The following is a 19,563-nucleotide window of genomic DNA, read 5'->3' as shown; positions in this document are numbered from 1 at the left end:
ATGATTGTGTGCAAAATTAGGGTGATACTTTCTCGGGGGAGTGAAAGCATATTGGATATTGTGATTTCGTCTTTGTGTATGATTGGTGACGAAGATAAGTGTGAGCATTTATGAAGATGTAGAGTAGCGAGAGTGGTTATCCGGTATGATAAAGAGGGCTCGTGAAAAGCCAATCCGGCGACGAAACGAATACAAGCCAAAGATTTCCAAGTAAAGAGAAACTCTCGTCTCTCAAAATCAAATCAAGAACCCCTTTTGAAAACCACTTTAAGGACTTTATCTCTACCCTTCCACTTTCTCACAACAAACTCCTTACTTTTCCTCAACAACTCTTTTTCACTTCTCAATAATTCCGCTTCGCTTCGCCCTCTCCCAGCACCCAACGTATAACAAGAAGAAACAGATTGCCAATAAAACCCTTCTCTACTCATTCCCTCTACCTTTTCTATACTTATTCTCTTCCCTTCAAAGAGTTGACACCAATAACTCCCTGACACTTCTTTAGTAAACCCTCCAATTTCCTCGATATTCTCTCCGTCCCAAATTCCGCCCTCAAGTTCGTTTTCCCAGCGCTAACCACCGGACTCAAAGGGCTCGGCAATCTCTCCAATCCCGATACGTCAGTCAACGTATCAGGCGTCTCGGTTCCAGGCACAATAGTTTCTTCGCTCGAAAAAGGCGTCTCACCACAATTCTCCGCTTGGTAAAAACTCCGCTCAATTTCTTTCCCGCGTTTTTTACACTCGAGAATGAGAGCGTGCCAGTAGAAAATTAGATCGCGACGGAGACGTTCGGCTTCCAGACGTTCTTCGAGAAGTCTTTCGAAGGCGTGCGAGAGCTCGATTTGGGCTTGGGGAGCGCTCATGTGGGAATTGGGATAGTGTGTATGTATGTATGTGGGTTATTGAGGGGTAAGTGGTGAGGTGTACGTGGGGAAAGTCAGACTTGCATATGCATACATGCAGGTACAATCAGATATGAAACTCCCGAAGAATGAATTGGAAGTGGAGCTTAAATATCATGCAAATAGGTGTCATAATAAATTCCTCTCTATTTTTACATTCAACCCTTCTTATAACTATCTCTTCCTTCCCTCCATTTCCTCATTTTCTTCAAATTCTGCAACCAAGCTTAGAAAAACCCCAAAGGCTGGAAACAAAAATGCAAAGAATTGCAAAAACTTCATCGCGCCATCTCGAAGAATTCGCGAAAACTGCTCTGGAATGTGAAATGAACCCCCTCCACAAATCTGCCACAAAGAAATATTTCCAAAAAGCTCAGCAACCAATTACCAAGGAAATGATCGACGCCATACATTCCTCGGTCACAATGTGTTTGTAGCCGACGAAAAATTGTGTATCTTACAGGTTCACATCTCTTTGTTCTTTGAGAGAATCCCCTCAAGCCATGTGGGTTTCTTTGATAAACTTGACAGCTCCATCTTCGCAAAGGAACTCGAGTCGATCAAAGAGAAAAACTTTTCATGGAGCTATGGGGGGGGTAGCTATATTATGCTGTAGTTTCTCCAATTGCTTTCGAAAGCTCTTTCCCGTCTATATTTAATTTCTTAAACGTTTGCATCACTTTTACTTCTATCCAAAACCGAGGCGAGGATTTTTCGCCTATCCATCTCCAAGAATGTACTGCATTCCCACACCCAACGATATAGCTCCGCATCGGCAAACACATGCGCAGAACGGTACGAAATGGCTAGTATCGGCACGTATTGCCATCCCGGGGAATTCGAGACGATGTTTAAGGACGGTGCAGAGTGCACAATCACGTGTATGTCACGCAAATATACTTCATTCCAATGAGCACAGTGTATAATATAATGAAGAAGGCTGGTAGACACCTGACCTGTTCATAAATATCTCCTCCTGGACATTTTTGTCTTGTTTGCTTCATCACCTACATCATCGTACATCTGGCATTTGACTTGCGTATTCTGCTTCTCCCTCCAGCCTATCATACTTGTGCCTTTCTAACTTTATCTGTATACTCAGGCACGTTCATACCTTACTACTCAGCCTCTTCATACCAAACCAAATATGTCTCCTCCGACGAATATTGGAAAGTCATCGGAATTATTCACAAATAACTTCGACGAATTAGATAACGCATTTTTCGACGAATTTATTACATTCAGTCCGTCCAATGATGATGATGATGACCTTCCCCAGCCTAAATCCTCAGAAGGCTCATCAGATAGCAAAGATCAAGATTCAGAGACACTACTAGGATCTCTACACGATGCCGATGCCCTGAAAATCGAAGCCAATTGGCAAGGCGATCCTTGGGTTTTCGCCCAAGATTCAGCCTCACCAGACGGCACACAAGATAATCTTTTCTATGCAGAACTATCTGGCAGAGCCGCAATATCTGACTCCGATCTTCTCAGCCTTGAAGATATTTCTTTGCAACCACCTCAAATAGAAGCATGGTCTCATCCATCTCTTCCAACGACACCAGCACCCGCTGCTTCAACCAGAAAGAAGAGCCGTGTTGAAGCACTTGCCAACACTTTGAAGAAAGTTAGCACAAAATCAGAGAAATCTCTCCGAAGTCCTATCCGAAAATCGCATACAAACCCTTCAAACATGCCACGAGGCTCATCGAGTCTTGGAAAAATGAGCCGGGAAACAATGAGACGGAAATTAGCTTTGGATTCTTCAAAATTTAGTTTCAACCCTCAACATCAATCACCAATGTCACCTCCACAATCAGCTAGAATTTCCAATGGGTCTGAACACACCTCATCGTTGAAGAAAATTCAGAAAACACAGAAAACAGATGTTTCTGAGGTTTCATGGACTGGCATGCCGCAAGACTTACAATTCCCATCCATACCTACGGATTACAACACACCACTATCAACACCTAACCTAGACAATAAACACACACCAGAAATGAGATATCGTCAATCATCATCAAATGCATCAATGTACCCCATAACGCCCAAATCTCAACAAGTATCAGCCTCATGGTCACATGTACCAGGGTCAAATTTCAGCTCAATTGGAGCCTCATCTGGATATCCCGTTGAAGTAGAAGCTGACGGAAATTCTCTCTGGTGGAACCACGCAGCAACAACCCCAATGGCACAACCTTCGCCGAACACACTTCACCGAAATTCTCAAAGGGCGACCAAAAACCTTGCTTTCCATTTACAAAATGAACTTTCATATAACAGCAATGAAATGAACATAGCGCAAGGATTAATGATATCCATGCCAGAAAGTATGCCCCAACAATCATTTGTCGTAGAATCTTCCCCTATGCTTCAGCAAGGATATTTCAACACCAGTACCAGTGGAGGAGGACCCCAACCCCACACACCATATCACACTCACCATGGAGCATCTCGAACACACTCGCATTCACACTACTCCCACCACTCTCCCTCATCCCGCAAATCGCATCAACATTCCCATCACTACCCCAATCCGCGACCCCGCAAAACTCGCACCGGATCCAGCGGTTCCGAATCGCCCTCTCCCAAATCCTCACCTACGTTCCACGTGCGAAAACAACGGAAATCAAAAAATAGAAATACATCTCCCCGAACTCCTACTTCGGGACGCGGTGGGGTGGATTTTGTTAATTATACTCCAGATGATAGTCGCAAGATATTGACTGGAGTAGCACCCAGTGGATCGAGTAAGACGAAAGCGAGACGAGAGAAAGAAGCGATGGAGAAGAGAAGAAAATTATCGCAGGCGGCGCTGAAAGCTATCAGAGCAGCTGGAGGAGATGTGGGAAGCTTGGTTGAAGAGGGGTTATTTGTTTAATTCTTTTAATTTGTTACCTTTAATTTGTCTTGATTGATCAATCGTTTTGAATGGGTTGAATTAGTTTTTGATTAGCTTTGGTGTCTGGGTTAAGGGACTTTTACTTAATTAACTGTATCCACGTAGCTTGAGAATATACATAGACCTAGATACCTATATAAATTGATATCGTCGTTGGCTTTTAATCTTTCTTTTTCGATGTCTTTTGTGATCGTCTCCGAACAAGCTGCTGTGATGTTCGATATTGTCTGACAATGCCGGTGTGTATTCAAAGGTAATCAATCTCGCGGTGCATTAAAGAGCTAGAGAAATCTAGAAAGAGAAATGAAGCAATCAATAATGCGAAACAAAAAAAATGGATGAATTAAATTTATTTGAACCAGTAGACATTATTCATTGGCTAGGTATCTAGGTAAAGCTAACTAGTCTTTGTACACTCGCAGTTCAGACGATAGTTAGTTTTGCAACCTGAGTACAAAGTCTAGACGACAAAAGAAATTTCCATTCTCCAATATAATCAATCAACACAACAAGATGGAGCATCATGAAGTATATATGATCAAAGTCAAGCAGAAACAATGCGGCGAAGTTTTAGAGACAGGAACATATTTGAGGAAGGAAAATTGATGATATTACCGCAATTGGTATTGATGAAGAATTTTGAAGGCGGGCGGAGACTTGGGATTTTTGCCCGTCACAATCAGGATTGTTGAAACTGCTCAAACACCACATATATAACGGAGAAACGATTGAAAAATGGCTGTACATAAGTATGACAGATTATTTTTTCCTTTCTTTGAGAATGATTCTAGATCTCTTGGTTTCTACTATCAATCACGTTTCAAGATTATGTCTATCACACTTTTTTCAATTCAATATCATTGGTGTTGTTTACGATGAATGTCTCAACCCACTCTTGTACAAGTGTACATTGGCGAAACATGCCACGAGGACCGAATCGACACTTTTTGGTGGATTTCAGCCCTACCAATATACTATTGCATACGTCAAAACTAAGCTTCAAAGAAGATGACTTTGATGTTTTACTATTTGGATTCTCTTTGGGTGCCTCAAATTCCATTACATTCTTCTTTACCAGAAATACACACCTTCTCTTTCCCAATCTCAATTCCAACCCCCAATCACATAAATATATTCGCGATGTCTGAAACGCTCACCAACCTACAAGGGTATATATGATCAGAGATTCAGTACGCGCTTATCCAGAAGTTATTTCTGTGCATATGCATTCGATTCGCTTCCACCTTTCCTAATCCGATCTATTTTGAGATTAGATGTGGCGAAAATGAGAAGAGGTGATTGGTGCTATGTAGTATCCTCCACGTCTTTTATTGGGGGCGTCTAGGTTCCAAAGCGCTCTTGGCAATCCAGCCCCAGCTTCTGGGATACTTTCAGATGAAATTTCCGGTTCGTCTGAAGGGACGGGTCGTGATACAACGGTGGGAGGGAGGGAGGAAGGGAAGTGATGACTTCCGACTAGGATTCTTAGCTTGGGTTGGCGATGGCAATGTTTGTTTGTACCTATGAATAGGTATCTTCTTCTAACTTCACTTTCTTTGTTTTCTCTGTTGGTGTCTTGAATGAATTGTATATCTTATCTTCATATCTTGTACATCTTACATCTTACATTCACATATACAAACTTCAGCGAAAGTCCCGTGCAGCACAGCCCATTCACACACATATCACAAACTGGGGAGCTTATCGCAAGGTACGAAAAGGCTGTGCCACCCACAGGGAAGCCCACCAAAACATATATTCAAAAAATGTTACATCTTTCGCATTCGTACAATTAGAGTTTGGCATTCTACCACGATCGTTTTGAAGCTTTTAGGCTTCCACCAAAAGTGTTGAAATATCTAATTACCGAGGGCGAGTGCTTCTAGACCCGCTTTATTATTCTTCCAGGTATATTCACTCTGTATATACGAAAGAAAACGTTGGTTCTAACAATTTCCTCGCAGCCTTTTCCCTCGAACTTAATATTCGATATATACATAGAACTTTGAATAATTAAAGAATTGGGTTATGGCAGAACGTGAATTCGAGGAGATCCCTCAATCCAATCAATCTACATCACCCTCCTCAAAATCGAACTCAACGCATCATATCACCTCAATTGGAAATCAGAGCCCTCCAAATACACGTACCCAACATCATAATAGAAATCAGTCTTCATTAACATCAAAACTTTCACCTACATCAGAAGCTCCTTTTCTATCTAATGAAAGTGATGAGATTGATATCAGTCATGTGCCCTTATCTGCACATATATTGACACCATCGGGTCCAATGGATACACCATCAAAACACAATCGAAGATCATTATTCTTACCAGAAACCTTCAAGGCAGGACTTGCATCTCCCACTCAGAAATCTTCCAAACTTTTCTCGAAACGTGCTAGTTCGTATAATCCATCAACCACAAAAACAGATACCAATGCCAGCAAAGACACCACGAAGGGAAAACTTGCCCCCAAACGATTTTCTCAAAGAAAATCCCTCCTCAATCATTCTCGAGATGCATCTATCCCCGAAGAAGAATTCGATCTCAATCTCCTCAGTGCCGCTATGCCCATGGCCTACCAAGGAAAAACCATCGACAAAACCGCCAGCGCAGAAACCGAATATGAAGATGCACCCATGGTATCTCCCATGGCCATCCCCTTCGATCTCTCCATGTTCCACGAGCCCATCCACAACTCCTCCTTAACCCCTGCGATGCGCGAGCAAATCAATCGACAAGAAGCAGCGGGAATACTTACCGGTGGACTCGGCGCTGGCTTTACTCCAGATAGTACGATTACCAGCCACGATTTAATGGCCGAGAATTCTCAATCCAGCAACACAGCTTCTCGTCTCTCCCGTCGTCTAACTCTACGAAATGGTCTCACTCGAGCTCCCACACTCAAAGATCTCGCTCAAAACGAGGCCAACAGACGCGGCGAGGTAATCGAAGTCATCGTGCAAGAACATATCGATGCACCCGTAGATATAAGTTCCTTCGCCGGCCACACCGGAATGCACGAATCAAATTTCGATTTCAAGAGTATGGATTCTCTCCCCTCGACCATCAACAAAAAAGCCACATTCAAAAGTTCCAACGTGGAATTGTTCTACCCCCAAGCAAACTGGAAACCCTTTTCCATGCGCGCCCCTTATCTCACCGCACTCATCGTTATCTCCGTGGTCCTCGGCGCCGCAGAAGAATACCTCTATCAAAAATCGCGCAAAAGCCCTCTCTATTCCTTCACATCCGCATCTGCGATGAAGACATGGGATTATTTTTGTTTCAAATATCTGCCTACTCTCGTCGCCGTTACTTTTGGCGTTTTATGGCAAATCACCGATTTTGAAGTCAAGCGTCTAGAAGCTTATTATCAACTTTCCAGAGAAGGCGGTGCGTTGGCTGCGGAATCAATTAATGTGGATTATATCACCTTTTTTAACGTCTTGCGTCCTTTTCGCGCGTTGCAATTTAAACATTATGCTGTGGCCGTTTCGTCCATCGCGACTTTATTAGCTGTGTCTCTAGTTCCCACGCTACAATCTGCAAGCGTGATATTAATCCCGAGTCGAGAAATCAGAAGAGCAGATCCAACGGTACTAAAAGGAATCGTGATTAGTGGTCCCTGGTCCCGCTTACTCAGTCTCTCGCTCTGGCTCTGTGCTATCTTCGGATGTATCCTACTCTGGCAGCTGGAGCGTCGCCCCTCGGGTCTCGTGGCCGATGTTAAAGGAGTTGCTGGAATCGCCGCCATGGCAAATCGCTCGCATATCCTGATGGATTTCAAAGACATGGACACTGCAACTCCAGATATGATTCATCAGAAACTAAAAGCCCATCACTACACCCTACGCAATTCTTCTCTCGCCCCATCAGACCAAATCCTCACCCAAGCAGATAAAGATAAATACGATGCCCATTCCCACGCCTCTCAGAATCCGCATCCCCTATTCCTGCGTCTCATCGCCGGCATCCCATTCATAATCTCCATGTTTCTCTTTACCCTCCTCATCCCCATCATCCTCTTCACCCCCGCCAACATCATCACCGACAAAGCCCCCTGGCTCCTCACCCTCGGCGCCGTCTCCATCAAACTCTGCTGGGGCAGTCTCGAAACCGCCATCCGCATGATCGAACCCTTCTACATCCTCTCTCTGCGCCACGCCTCCCCCACCGCCCTCACTCTCGACTACACCGCCATGGCCTTCGGCTGGCTCCCCATCCGCGCTTTCCTCAACGGCCACTACCTCGTTGCCGTCGTAGGCCTCGGCTCCGTCCTCGCGGAAATCCTTACTGTCTGCGTCACCAGTTTCAGCACCGTCACCGGAAACGATTTCACATCTCGCTCTTCCTCCTCCTCCCTAAATTCCCCCTCCAGCGGCGTCGACGCCGGCGAAGAAACCTTCGCGTCCTTCTGGGCCTCTTTCTTCCTCGCCCTCTCTATCCTCGTCTTCCTAATCTGCATTTCCATCCTTTCCTACACGCGTCGACGCCATCCCTTTCTTCCCCGCCAGCCCAGTTCCATCGCGTCGATTCTGGCGTTTATCTATCAATCGAATATGTTGTATGATTTTGTGGGCACCGAGAAACTCAATAACCGCGAAATGGAAGAGCGATTGGTGGGGATAGGGAAGAAATATGGATTGGGATGGTTTAAGGGGAGGGATGGCGAAATGCATTGTGGGGTTGATGAGGAGGAGTTGAGTGCGAGGTATTTGCATGGGCAGAATAAGAAGGCGGAGAGTGAGCCGTGGAGGGGGAATTGGCAGGATTATTAGGGGGGAAGGTGGATGAAATGTATTTAATATGCGAGTACAGATTGAATGGTAAGATAGTGAATAAATCATACTAACATTCGATGAATAAAGGTGTAATATGAAAACACTAAATTGAGATATATTATATATAGTCTTATATTCTAATATACGATTTAATAATAATAATAATAATAATAATTATACTTTCAAACTTATATATAACTATGTATTTAGTATAAATAAATAAACAATTATAAATCTATTATATTCAATTCTATAGGTAGAAAACATTTTAAATATCTGGATATATCATAGTAATTAGTTTATAGAATAACACCTTATAGTTAAAAAAACTGATTTTTATTAAAATAGAATATAGTCTTATAAACCATTCAATATTTATTATATACAATAATTGCATATCACAAGAGACAATAGTGATTGAACAAAATAACAATATTTCTGGATATTCACATTTAATACCACATTGTCAATAACGGCGATAAATCTACTCTGCTATGTGTGACGAGTCACATTATTCTAGTATATAGACTCTCTTCTTTAAGAGCTTTCACTCTTAAATTGTCCCTTTTTGGGGTTGTGGCCTAATGGTAAAGAAGAGAGCTTTAGGTTCGTCACACTATGCAGCATTCTATGGCAAGATAATTGGTAATTCACAACCGAAACCCCCAATTTTGAGCTCTCTTTGCCAGTTGAAATCGAAACTCATGGTACAGGTGGCCAACCATATTATCCATGTATTCAGAACCAATCGCCCTGCTCCAGTGCAGAGTGGTATTCGCAAAGGAAGCTACTTTGTTCTCGTAATCCTCCAACGTGATTTCACCGGAAATGTATTTCGAAAGAAGTAAGCAGTGCAATGCACATTGATTCGTGCTCTGCGCTGCGTGTGGTCGAAAAAGCGCATACGCATCTCCAACCAAGAATAGCTTACCCTCGAAACATGATGCTTTCGGCGAGATGCAATCATAAATACCTGTGACAAACGGCGTTTCGATCTTGTTTACTAACTCTTTGATGGGGGAAGGGAAGTTTGCACTGCCGTAGGCTTGCTTTTGTGCCCAGATACTTGGACGGACTTTACCAAATGGCACAGTTCTCTGATGTTGTTTTCCATCAATATCAGTCATTATAGAAAGATACTCAGGAGAGTCTTTGTGACAAGTATCGTACCAGACAAGATTCACGTGTCTTTCTCCCGGTTCGATACTGCCATCATCTCCTGGGATCAAATATCTATTCTTATTTTAGCAGAGCCTCCACATCATAGACATAATAACAGATGCATACACTACAATGTAATACCGATCAGCATAGTAACGGATGCATCTGTCAAAGAGAAAGTTCAGGGTTTCCTTAGAAACAGCATTTTCTGGCACTATTCCTCGCCAGGTAAGAAATCCGGCGTATGGGGTCTTCAGATCCGGAAATAGAATCTTTCTGGTGGCTGAGCCCGCGCCATCTGCAGCAATAACAAGATCGGGATGAAGAATCTCGTTAGTCCCAGTTTGAACATCCTCGTAGGTGACGCTGAGCCCAGCCTCCTTATTGTAAGAGACGTTGGTGACTCGTTTCCCCACGTCATAAACAACCACCTGTCCCTCTTCTAAAAGGCTAGGAGGAGGGTTTGGAACGTAATCGCTCTTGAACTCATCGAAATTTGCCCTCAAACGGTAATAAAATGTTTTCCAATTAGTGAGTTTGAACGGGACAGAACGGCTTTCTATCACATTGAGCCTAGCGTCGACGACCTCTAGTTTAGACGCGGTAACAAAGTGTGGGCGATCTTTGATCTTGTCGTATTTCTTCAAAAGTTCCTGGCCATGGATGCCTGTACTCATCCCAGCTGCCTGACTTTCTCGAATGGAGGTTGGGTACTGTTCAAGAATGTGGACATTATGAGAAAGTTGCTTGAGCATCGCGCCATGCATTAAACCAGCTAGTGAGCCTCCGATCTAGGTGAAATCAAAGTCAATTCGACGCGGCATTTTTCGACGGGTGGTAGGGATTACTCACAATAACCACATTTAGTCGGTCTTCGGCCATGGTTGCAATGATATTCGTCAAGGTGCGGCGACGATTCTTGGAAGCTTGCAGGACCGGGAATATTGAAAAATAGTATTCAAGAATAAAAACCTAGATTCTCCAGCATCAAATAGTTAAGAAGAATGTGTATGATATTCGATTATTTGTCCGTTATTTAACAAAGTGTGTGTCTACTTGACCGAGGCCACTTTGTAATCGGTGTCCCAATCTGAATGTATAGCCGAGTTACTAAGACCGATAACAATCATTTTGCTAATACACTAAAAATAGAACTTTGCCTAAAGTAAAAGTATATTTAATATTTTATAGTATGATTTTAATAAAAAATTATTAATCTACACCTTTTAAATTCATTAAATATTCGAATTTTTGTGAAAAAAACAATATTTTAAGCTGTAAGGTTATACTCTTAATTAAACAGATTCTAACTTTAATAGTTTTTATAAAATTATATCACGGAAATCACCATCTTATACAATACTACATGATTAAACCTAGCACTCCTCCAAAATGCCTACTTATATAATCACAAAACACTCTTTTATTATCAATATTAATAAACCCTATTAACCTAATTAGACAACTCCATTATCCAATTCAAATATATAAGATAAATATAATTCTTATGATTATACCTCAAGTCAATCTAGTTTATTATTACTATTACTATATATTTCCTACTCAAAGTAACCAAGTGACATAGCTATCCTTCGTGATAAATTAATTATTGAAATTAAAACAATTAAGGAAATCAAAAACGAAAGATTTAAAAAAAAATCTTATCTTATTAAAACATTTTATATAATAATCCAGTTTTCTCCCTTTTATCAATCTCTTATACTTATAGATATCTTCCTAATATAGTTATTTGTTAAGGTGCGGGTAAAGACTTATATTGTACTATAAGGGTAGAAGGATTATGAAAGAAAGGGACCCTACTTATAAGAAGTAAGGTGCGCTAGTAGTGGGAGCCTTAGGCACGAAGGCAACTAACGAACAGGTAGTTGGCGCCGTGATATTATTCTTTTGAATAAAGCTTTTCTATATTCTTTATTTAAATTAATACTAATTAGATTAATCTAATTCCTTTCGAAGTAAAAGAACTAATAAAGAATCAATGTTTTTTATTATTCTCTTCTTAGCTATTCTAAACTAAACATTCTTAGATGATCTTATCTTATTGATTTTATTTAATTAATCTATATAAATTAGATTAAATGATTAAAAAGGATAAATATTATATTATTAAAATTGTCAGAAGTAGATAGCAAGTTACGCATAATAAGTAATATATTGAATATATATATTAGATCTATATATCCGGGAACCCTAAAGAAGGAGTTTTATAGTAGTATATATATACTATATACATATTACATATATAAATTCCAATATCCCTTTTATAATAGGAATCTACTATCTAAATTACATAAACTCTATATATATATATATATTTGTAAAGAATCTCATTAATTTCTATAACAATATCAATACTTCAATATTACCTATGATTTCTATATCTCTAATAGAATTCGATAACCCTACGATCTAATATCGTATTGTAGTACAAAAATACTCTTTTGTCTGAATCCTATTTTCCCTATCTATATCAAATAAAATCCAATCTATTATAAAGAGATATAGTAATACGAATTCGATCTGTTTTCATAAAATCCTTTTTATATATACACTAACAAATTACTTCAGATTCGTTATCTTCAAATCATAGGGTCACCTTTTTAATATAATAAATAACCCAAATCTAATCTCATACAAACAAACCTCCAGATTATCTATTACCCCATATAGTTTTCCTCCAAATAGTCAATTTAATCAATTTGGTTAATTGATTTAATCAATTTACAGTAAATCGATTAATTCAATCAATTCATACGATTTTCGATAAATTTGATGAGTTTAGTGATTATAGTGAATCTCATAATATTGATAGAATTAAAGAGTCAGGTAAACTCAGTGGTTTTGATCAATTTTGGGTAAATTGGTTAATTTAATCAATTTGATCAATTGATTTAATCAATTTAATCAATTAAGGGTTAAATTAATCAAATCAACCAAAATATAGAATATAATCAAATTCAGGACTAATGTTTATTAATACTTTTTGATATATTTGCTTTCAGCATTCCAGATTTAATTCTAAACCTTTTTTATGAGTTATAAAGCTAGAGTATATAAACTGTTTTGTAAGGATATCAACTATCTACTTAATTTCTGGAATTTATATAATATATAGCCTTTTTGTATTAACTATATCTTTCTAAATATAATACTATCGAATATCAATATACTTTATCTTGTTATAAAACTTATTCTCTTACATTTAATCAACTCTACTTATATTATTATAATATAACATTAGAATAAAAAGCTTTTCCTTAAAGTATTTATTCAAATCTTTAACTAGCTTTTTTATTCAAGCTAATTCTTTTGTATTCTTATTTACTATTATAATCTCAACTTTTATTATATAGAGAAATATCGATTTCTGTTTTGTTGAAGATTATATTATAATATCACTATATCTAATAAGAGCTACTTCTTGAATAGATTTCCTATTAGCTGAAGATTCCTATATCAAGTTTATATAAACTTGATATTTGTATGAAAATATATTAAATCAATTTAAATAAATTATACTGATTGAATATATACCAATAAAATATTAAAGTAAGTATTTTGTAAATATTAAATAACTTTCCTTTAGTATATATATAATACAAGCAAACTGATTTATAGTATATACTATATCGAATCATATACAATTGAAAAAATAAATAGTACTACTAACAATTTGGAGATAAAGAGTTTTATTGTCTTTATATAATAACTCTTCTTTTTTTACATCTCAAATTATTGTATCTAAAGATAGTGTGACGATTCGGCCTTAAGCCTTGATTAGTCACTCATTTACCCCACCAGGCAGGGCAAATCACTTCGCCTAATCTTGGTCCTATCTTGGTCCTATCCTGGCCCTATCCGATAGGACCTATAAAAGCCCTCTTCAGGCTCACTCTTTGTACAGTAGTTTGTTATTCTCTAGTTACGATAATTGATTCATCCTATCACTATGACTTGACTCCGTTGCCGTCACATTATAACAAACTCTTAACACCCCTGAGAAGGACAGAATATCCCCTGAGAAGGCCACAATATCTAGCTAGTTATACTCCCCTGGGGTCACTGAACTAACGACCTACTTAAACAATATTATTCAACCGTTACCAGCCAACGATGCCTCCCCGTCGGATACCAACACGCCAACAACATGACGAAAGCCATGATCCAGAACAACAGCTTCAGCAAGAACAGGAAGCTGGCACGGGAAATGCGCCGTACGAAGGAAACGAAGAGATGGAACCCAATCAACCCGACCCTCCTCTTTCAGACTTGTCGAGACAGGACCTCTTGAATCTCCTCAGTGCCAACACAACAGTGATGGCCAGGCTTCAAGAGCTACTTTCGGAACAGCTATTGGAACAAGGAACGCGCAGCAGAAGCCGCCATCGCTCAAGAGCAGTTGGACGGGCCACGGTGTCGAACCCATTGGAACCCCATCTACAGCACAGGAATGCCTCCGAAAATCCTGCAGGAATTTTTCCTTCAGTCGAGATACGTGACGGCTCCGTAGCCTCCCTTGCTTCCAGAACGAGGTTGAGTGCTAGGGTGAAAGACCCGGAACCCCTGAATGATGGGATTAACCCTACATTCGAAGCATGGAGATTGCTTGTTGAAGGAAAACTCCTTGACAATGCCGATCATTACCCGGACGAAGGCGCCAAAGTAAGAGCTATCTTCCGGTGGACTACAGGGGAAGCTCAGAGACACCTTAAGCCCAAAATGATGCGCAAAGACTTCAAAACGTCTACAGAACCTTTAGACTACCTCGAAGGCATATATTTAGTCTCTAACCGGTTGGAATTAGCCATTGAGGAGTTTCGAGCTTTGAGAATGGGCAGCAACACATTCCATCAATTCTATACCCAATTCCTAGAGTTAGCTGCGGAATCGGATCAACCAGAGGAAAACCTCCGTAGAGAACTAGCTGCGAAGATATCCCTATCATTGAAGAATGCAACCATTGCTACTATGGATAGCTACCCCGATTTTCAAAAATACGTTTCTCACCTAACCAATGTAGATGCGAGAATGCGCGCCAGCTACCTAAAAAGCTCGACAATGTTAAAGCAGATATCCCGACACTCAGAAAGATTACCTTCAAATTCTTCACGATCTGGTGGGGCGCCAAGCCGAGAAAATTCCGCTCTTATCGGGCCCACTAGAGAGAGTTCTGCAATTCCCGGAGTTTTACCCAATCGGAAATCTCATCCCCCTGAAACCCCAGGAAAGTGCTTCACGTGCGGCGCTCCTAATTGGAGTAAAGATCACAAGTGCCCAATGAAGATTAATGAGGTTGACGAAGTGGAAGAAAATTTCCCCACTATGAACGACCAATCATATTCAGAACCAATCTCTGATTCTGACTCATGCGAATCGGGAAAAGACTAGTCCTTGGAAAAGTCTCCACCCAAGGATTTCAATATGCCAGAAATATTGATCTTAGGAGCCTCATGGGGGGGAGACAGCTTTGCTGTCTCTTGCCAATTGCGAACTAATGGCTTCCAAATCCGCTGTTACGCACTAACGGATACCGGCGCTAGTGCCTACCTTCTCATCAATGCTCGGTTTGCTCGACAAATCTCCAAACGCACGAGCACCCCAATACAAGCTCTGGATCACCACATAGACGTCCAGGGCTATGATGGACGGCCAGGGGCCTCTGTCACTCATGCCATCCATCTCACCTTACGCCTGGATGGTAGAACCTTCCTTAGAGCACCCTTCTTACTGATCAACATGAAAAGAGACCTAATCCTAGGAAATGGGTGGTTGAAATCCCACGATATCGTTCCACGACCTTATAACCACACACTAATATGGCCCATCAGTCTTCCTGCAGTGCCTAATTTCTCGAGCGGCCTCAACATCCCCCGCAGCTCCCTAAACCAGCTAGAGCCACCCAACGACGCTGAGCATCAGGCAGACCTCCATCGCCGCGAAGCTCTCTTTGATATCAGCTCTATTGACTCTCTCCAACTACCCCGAGCTAGGTTTACTACACGATATGACTGGGTCATCAGAAACAACCTCAAACTCATGGACAAACTGATCGCAGAACAGAAAGTTCAAGAAATCTTGGTCCCCTCCGAAGACTCGGATAGGACCAAGATCGACAATTTGGTCCCATCGGATAGGACCAAAACCTCCATTCTCAACCACCTGTTCTCTAAAAATGAGCCGTCAAATCCTTTACCAAACTATTCTATGGATATCACAGCTATCACCGCTGAAGCTTTTAAACTATATACTCGTCGTCGCGACAATACTGTGTTCGTTACTCACATATACGAAATCGACAATATATTGAAAGATCGCTTGCACGATATGGAACCTATAGAATTGGAAGAATTGCGTCTACGAGTACCTACAGTATATCACTCGTGGTTAGATGTTTTCTCAAAAAACAAATCAAACAAACTTCCCGAACATACTCCTTATGATCATCGAATCGAGATCCCTAACGATGCGTATCTCAAAACAAGCCCTATTTACAATATGTCTACGGAAGAACTATTGGTAGTAAAAGAATATATTACAGAAAATCTAAAAAAGGGATTTATTGAGCCAAGCTCATCTCCTTTCGCAGCTCCTGTGTTGTTCGTATCTAAACCAAATGGCGGCTTGCGATTCTGCATAGACTTCCGACGCCTCAATGCTATCACTAAACGAGACGAATATCCCCTACCATTGATCGATGAGACTTTAGCTCGCATATCTAAGGCAAAAATATTCACAAAGCTCGATATCCGTCAGGCTTTCCATCGAATAAGAATGCATCCCGACTCAGAAGATCTGACTACATTCCGCACTCGTTACGGTACATACAAATGCAAAGTCTTACCGTTTGGTCTCACAAACGGCCCTGCCACGTATCAGAGATATATGAATGATGTACTATTCGACCTCCTCGACGTCACCTGTACCGCTTATCTGGACGACATCCTTATATACTCCGAGAACGCACAGGAACACGAGCAACATGTTATCCAAGTTCTTGACCGGCTACGGAAAGCCGGATTGCAAGCCGATATAAACAAATGTGAATTTGGAGTCACAAGGACTAAATACTTGGGGTTCATTATTAGTACTAATGGAGTCGAAGTCGACCCAGAAAAGATTGATGTAATCAAAGAATGGAAACCACCAACCAACGTTCGAGGGATACAATCCTTCCTAGGATTCTGTAACTTCTACCGGCGATTCATCCAAGACTTCGGAAGGATAGCCAAACCTCTTGTCCAGTTGACAAAGAAAGACGTTCGATTTGCCTGGGACTCAGGGTGTGAGGAAAGCTTCGAAGAACTAAAACGCAAACTGATACAGGCGCCCGTCCTCCGACACTACTGCGTCGAGAAACAAACCATGATTGAAACGGACGCATCTGATGGTGTAGTAGGCGGAGTTCTCTCCCAACTACAGGAGGACGGCCAATGGCACCCTGTGGCGTTCTTCACCAAAACAATGCTCCCAGCAGAAATGAACTACGCAATATTTGACAAAGAGATGCTAGCCATTGTGAAAGCTTTCAAGACTTGGCGTGCTGAATGTGCAGCGACTCCCCACTGCATCAAGGTTTACACCGATCACAAAGCGTTAGAATACTTCATGACCAAGAAGACTCTCAACCAACGCCAAGCTGGGTGGGCTGAGATTCTGTCAAATTTCTGGTTCGAGATTGCATACCGATCAGGAGTAAATAACGCTGCAGCAGATGCTCTGAGCCGCCGAGAGCAGGAAACCACCGAGCAAGAGGTTAAACGCTCAGAACAACGGACCCAAACCCTCCTACCGGATACAGTCCTTGACCAACAGATTGTCGACGAACTCAATATGGAGGGGGAGGAAGTAGCAGAGCTGTTATCCATTGATACCGACGATATGGATTTAATAGACAAAATTCTGTATGCTAACCGGAACCACATATCTATTCAACCCGAGCGCGACCTGGCAACCAAACTCAAAAAGGGCTACTCAATGAAGAATGGGCTCCTTCTTCACAAGGATCGTTTGGTAATCCCAGACGAGGATAATCTACGCACCAAAATTGTAGAAGAAGCCCACACTCAAATCTCTTCGGCCCATCCTGGTAAGACAAAGACTAAGCTAATCCTGAGAAAAAGATATTTTTGGAAGGGTATGTCAGATTTTATCGATCAATATGTCAATAACTGCACTACCTGTCATAACTTCCACACCCCCAGAGACAAGACACCAGGATTCCTTCAGCCTTTGCCTATACCCTCTCGACCATGGGCAGATGTATCCATGGACTTTAAATCCTTCCCCACCGACAAATCGGGATATGACAATGTCTTTGTAGTAGTAGATAGACTGTCGAAACAATCGATATCTATACCATGCTATAAAACAACTACAGCTAAAGATATGGCAATTATGTACCTCAATCACATATACCGATGGAAAGGTGCCCCGTCAACAATAACTTCCGATCGGGGTCCCCAATTCATCTCAAGTTTCTGGAAAGAGTTTACTCGCATTTTGGGAGTCAAATTGAAGCTATCTACAGCTTACCATCCTCAAACAGACGGGCAAACAGAGATCATGAACCAATACTTAGACCAGCGCCTACGTCCTTACATCAACTACTATCAGGACAACTGGTCCGATCTGCTATGCATCATGGACTACGCTCAACTTACTCTCCCCCATGAGAGTTTAGGAATGTCCCCATTCGAACTCCAAAACGGATACTCTTCTGTCACTTCTTTTGACTGGGATAGACCTACAACATCTCCTACTCCCACAGTGCAGGAAAAGCTCTCTCAAAAAGACGCACAAGCCTTTGCGACTAGGATGCACAAAGCCTGGGAAGTGGCAAAAAGGATCATTCTCAAATCTCAAGAAAAGAAAAGAAGAGATGTGGACAGACACAGACGACCTGTCAACTTTGCTATAGGGGATAAAGTCTATGTCACCACTAGGAACTTTGCTACCGAAAGACCTAGCAGAAAATTGGACCTACAAATGGCAGGACCCTACACCATCTTGGCAAAAGAGGGACACTCATACCGCCTAGACCTACCTGAGAGTATGAAAGTTCATAAGGTCTTCTCCCCTGACAAGTTGCGCCTAGCCCCCAACAACCCCGTCCCCGGCCAAAAGATAGACCCCCCGCCCCCCGTTGTAATATCCGCAGACGCCGAATTCGAAGTACAAGACATACTGGCCTCCAAGATCGTCCGAAATGAGGTCCGGTACAAGGTCAAATGGGTGGGCTATGATGACGACCCTGTGTGGTATTACTGCAGCGATATCATGTATGCCCCGCACAAGGTAAGGAGTTTCCACTCGCAATACCCCCACGCCGCTGGACCACCGGAGAACCTACCCAACTGGATAGCAAGCTGGGAAGAGGGTGTCGACAGCTACGACGAGCTTTCGAATGGAAAACCCATGAGTCCATACCAGAAACAGACCTACCTGACAAGCTTACCCCTCGTCGAAAAGAGGTAAAGCACAGACCACCTCATAAATCTCACCAAAAGTTGTTTGCTTTATTTTGCTTTTTATTGAAAATTTTCCTATACTTGCTTTACTCTCTTTCCCTTTTGAAATTTATTTCGTGAATCAACTTCACCTAAACCAAATCAACTCTTCGATTCAACTCGGAAACAAAAATATTCGCAATGTTTCAAGCTATTCGCAATATATTTAGCTCCCCAAACCGTACATCTCAGACCCCTCTGCGATCTCCATCTCCCTCTCCCTCCGCAATCCCATACCCCGCTCCGGAGCCAGATGACGATACACAAGACCTGCT

The 19,563-nt window shown here is 41.5% G+C and overlaps 4 protein-coding genes across 4 annotated transcripts; 2 read left to right on the top strand and 2 right to left on the bottom strand.

Moving 5' to 3' along the window:
• Positions 1-451: 451 nt before the first annotated feature.
• Positions 452-865, bottom strand: Bfra_003338 (uncharacterized protein; the record flags this gene model as incomplete). The annotated part of the gene is made up of 1 exon (XM_037333747.1): positions 452-865. One exon carries the CDS (start codon positions 863-865, stop codon positions 452-454), a length of 414 nt encoding a protein of 137 aa, XP_037193834.1.
• A 1,186-nt stretch (positions 866-2,051) lies between these two features.
• Positions 2,052-3,791, top strand: Bfra_003337 (putative developmental regulatory protein; the record flags this gene model as incomplete). Its single annotated transcript, XM_037333746.1, has 1 exon — positions 2,052-3,791. One exon carries the CDS (start codon positions 2,052-2,054, stop codon positions 3,789-3,791), a length of 1,740 nt encoding a protein of 579 aa, XP_037193833.1.
• A 2,049-nt stretch (positions 3,792-5,840) lies between these two features.
• On the top strand, positions 5,841-8,597 carry Bfra_003336 (uncharacterized protein; the record flags this gene model as incomplete). Its single annotated transcript, XM_037333745.1, has 1 exon — positions 5,841-8,597. One exon carries the CDS (start codon positions 5,841-5,843, stop codon positions 8,595-8,597), a length of 2,757 nt encoding a protein of 918 aa, XP_037193832.1.
• A 653-nt stretch (positions 8,598-9,250) lies between these two features.
• Positions 9,251-10,643, bottom strand: Bfra_003335 (putative fad binding domain protein; the record flags this gene model as incomplete). Its single annotated transcript, XM_037333744.1, has 3 exons — positions 9,251-9,833; positions 9,888-10,552; positions 10,614-10,643. 3 exons carry the CDS (start codon positions 10,641-10,643, stop codon positions 9,251-9,253), a joined length of 1,278 nt encoding a protein of 425 aa, XP_037193831.1.
• Between the last annotated feature and the right edge of the window lie 8,920 nt (positions 10,644-19,563).

This window comes from Botrytis fragariae, assembly GCF_013461495.1.
Source record: "Botrytis fragariae strain BVB16 chromosome Unknown tig00000045, whole genome shotgun sequence".
Lineage (NCBI taxonomy): Eukaryota > Fungi > Ascomycota > Leotiomycetes > Helotiales > Sclerotiniaceae > Botrytis > Botrytis fragariae.
Note: the sequence above shows the minus strand (reverse complement) of the source record. Positions and strands in the feature narration are given on the sequence as shown.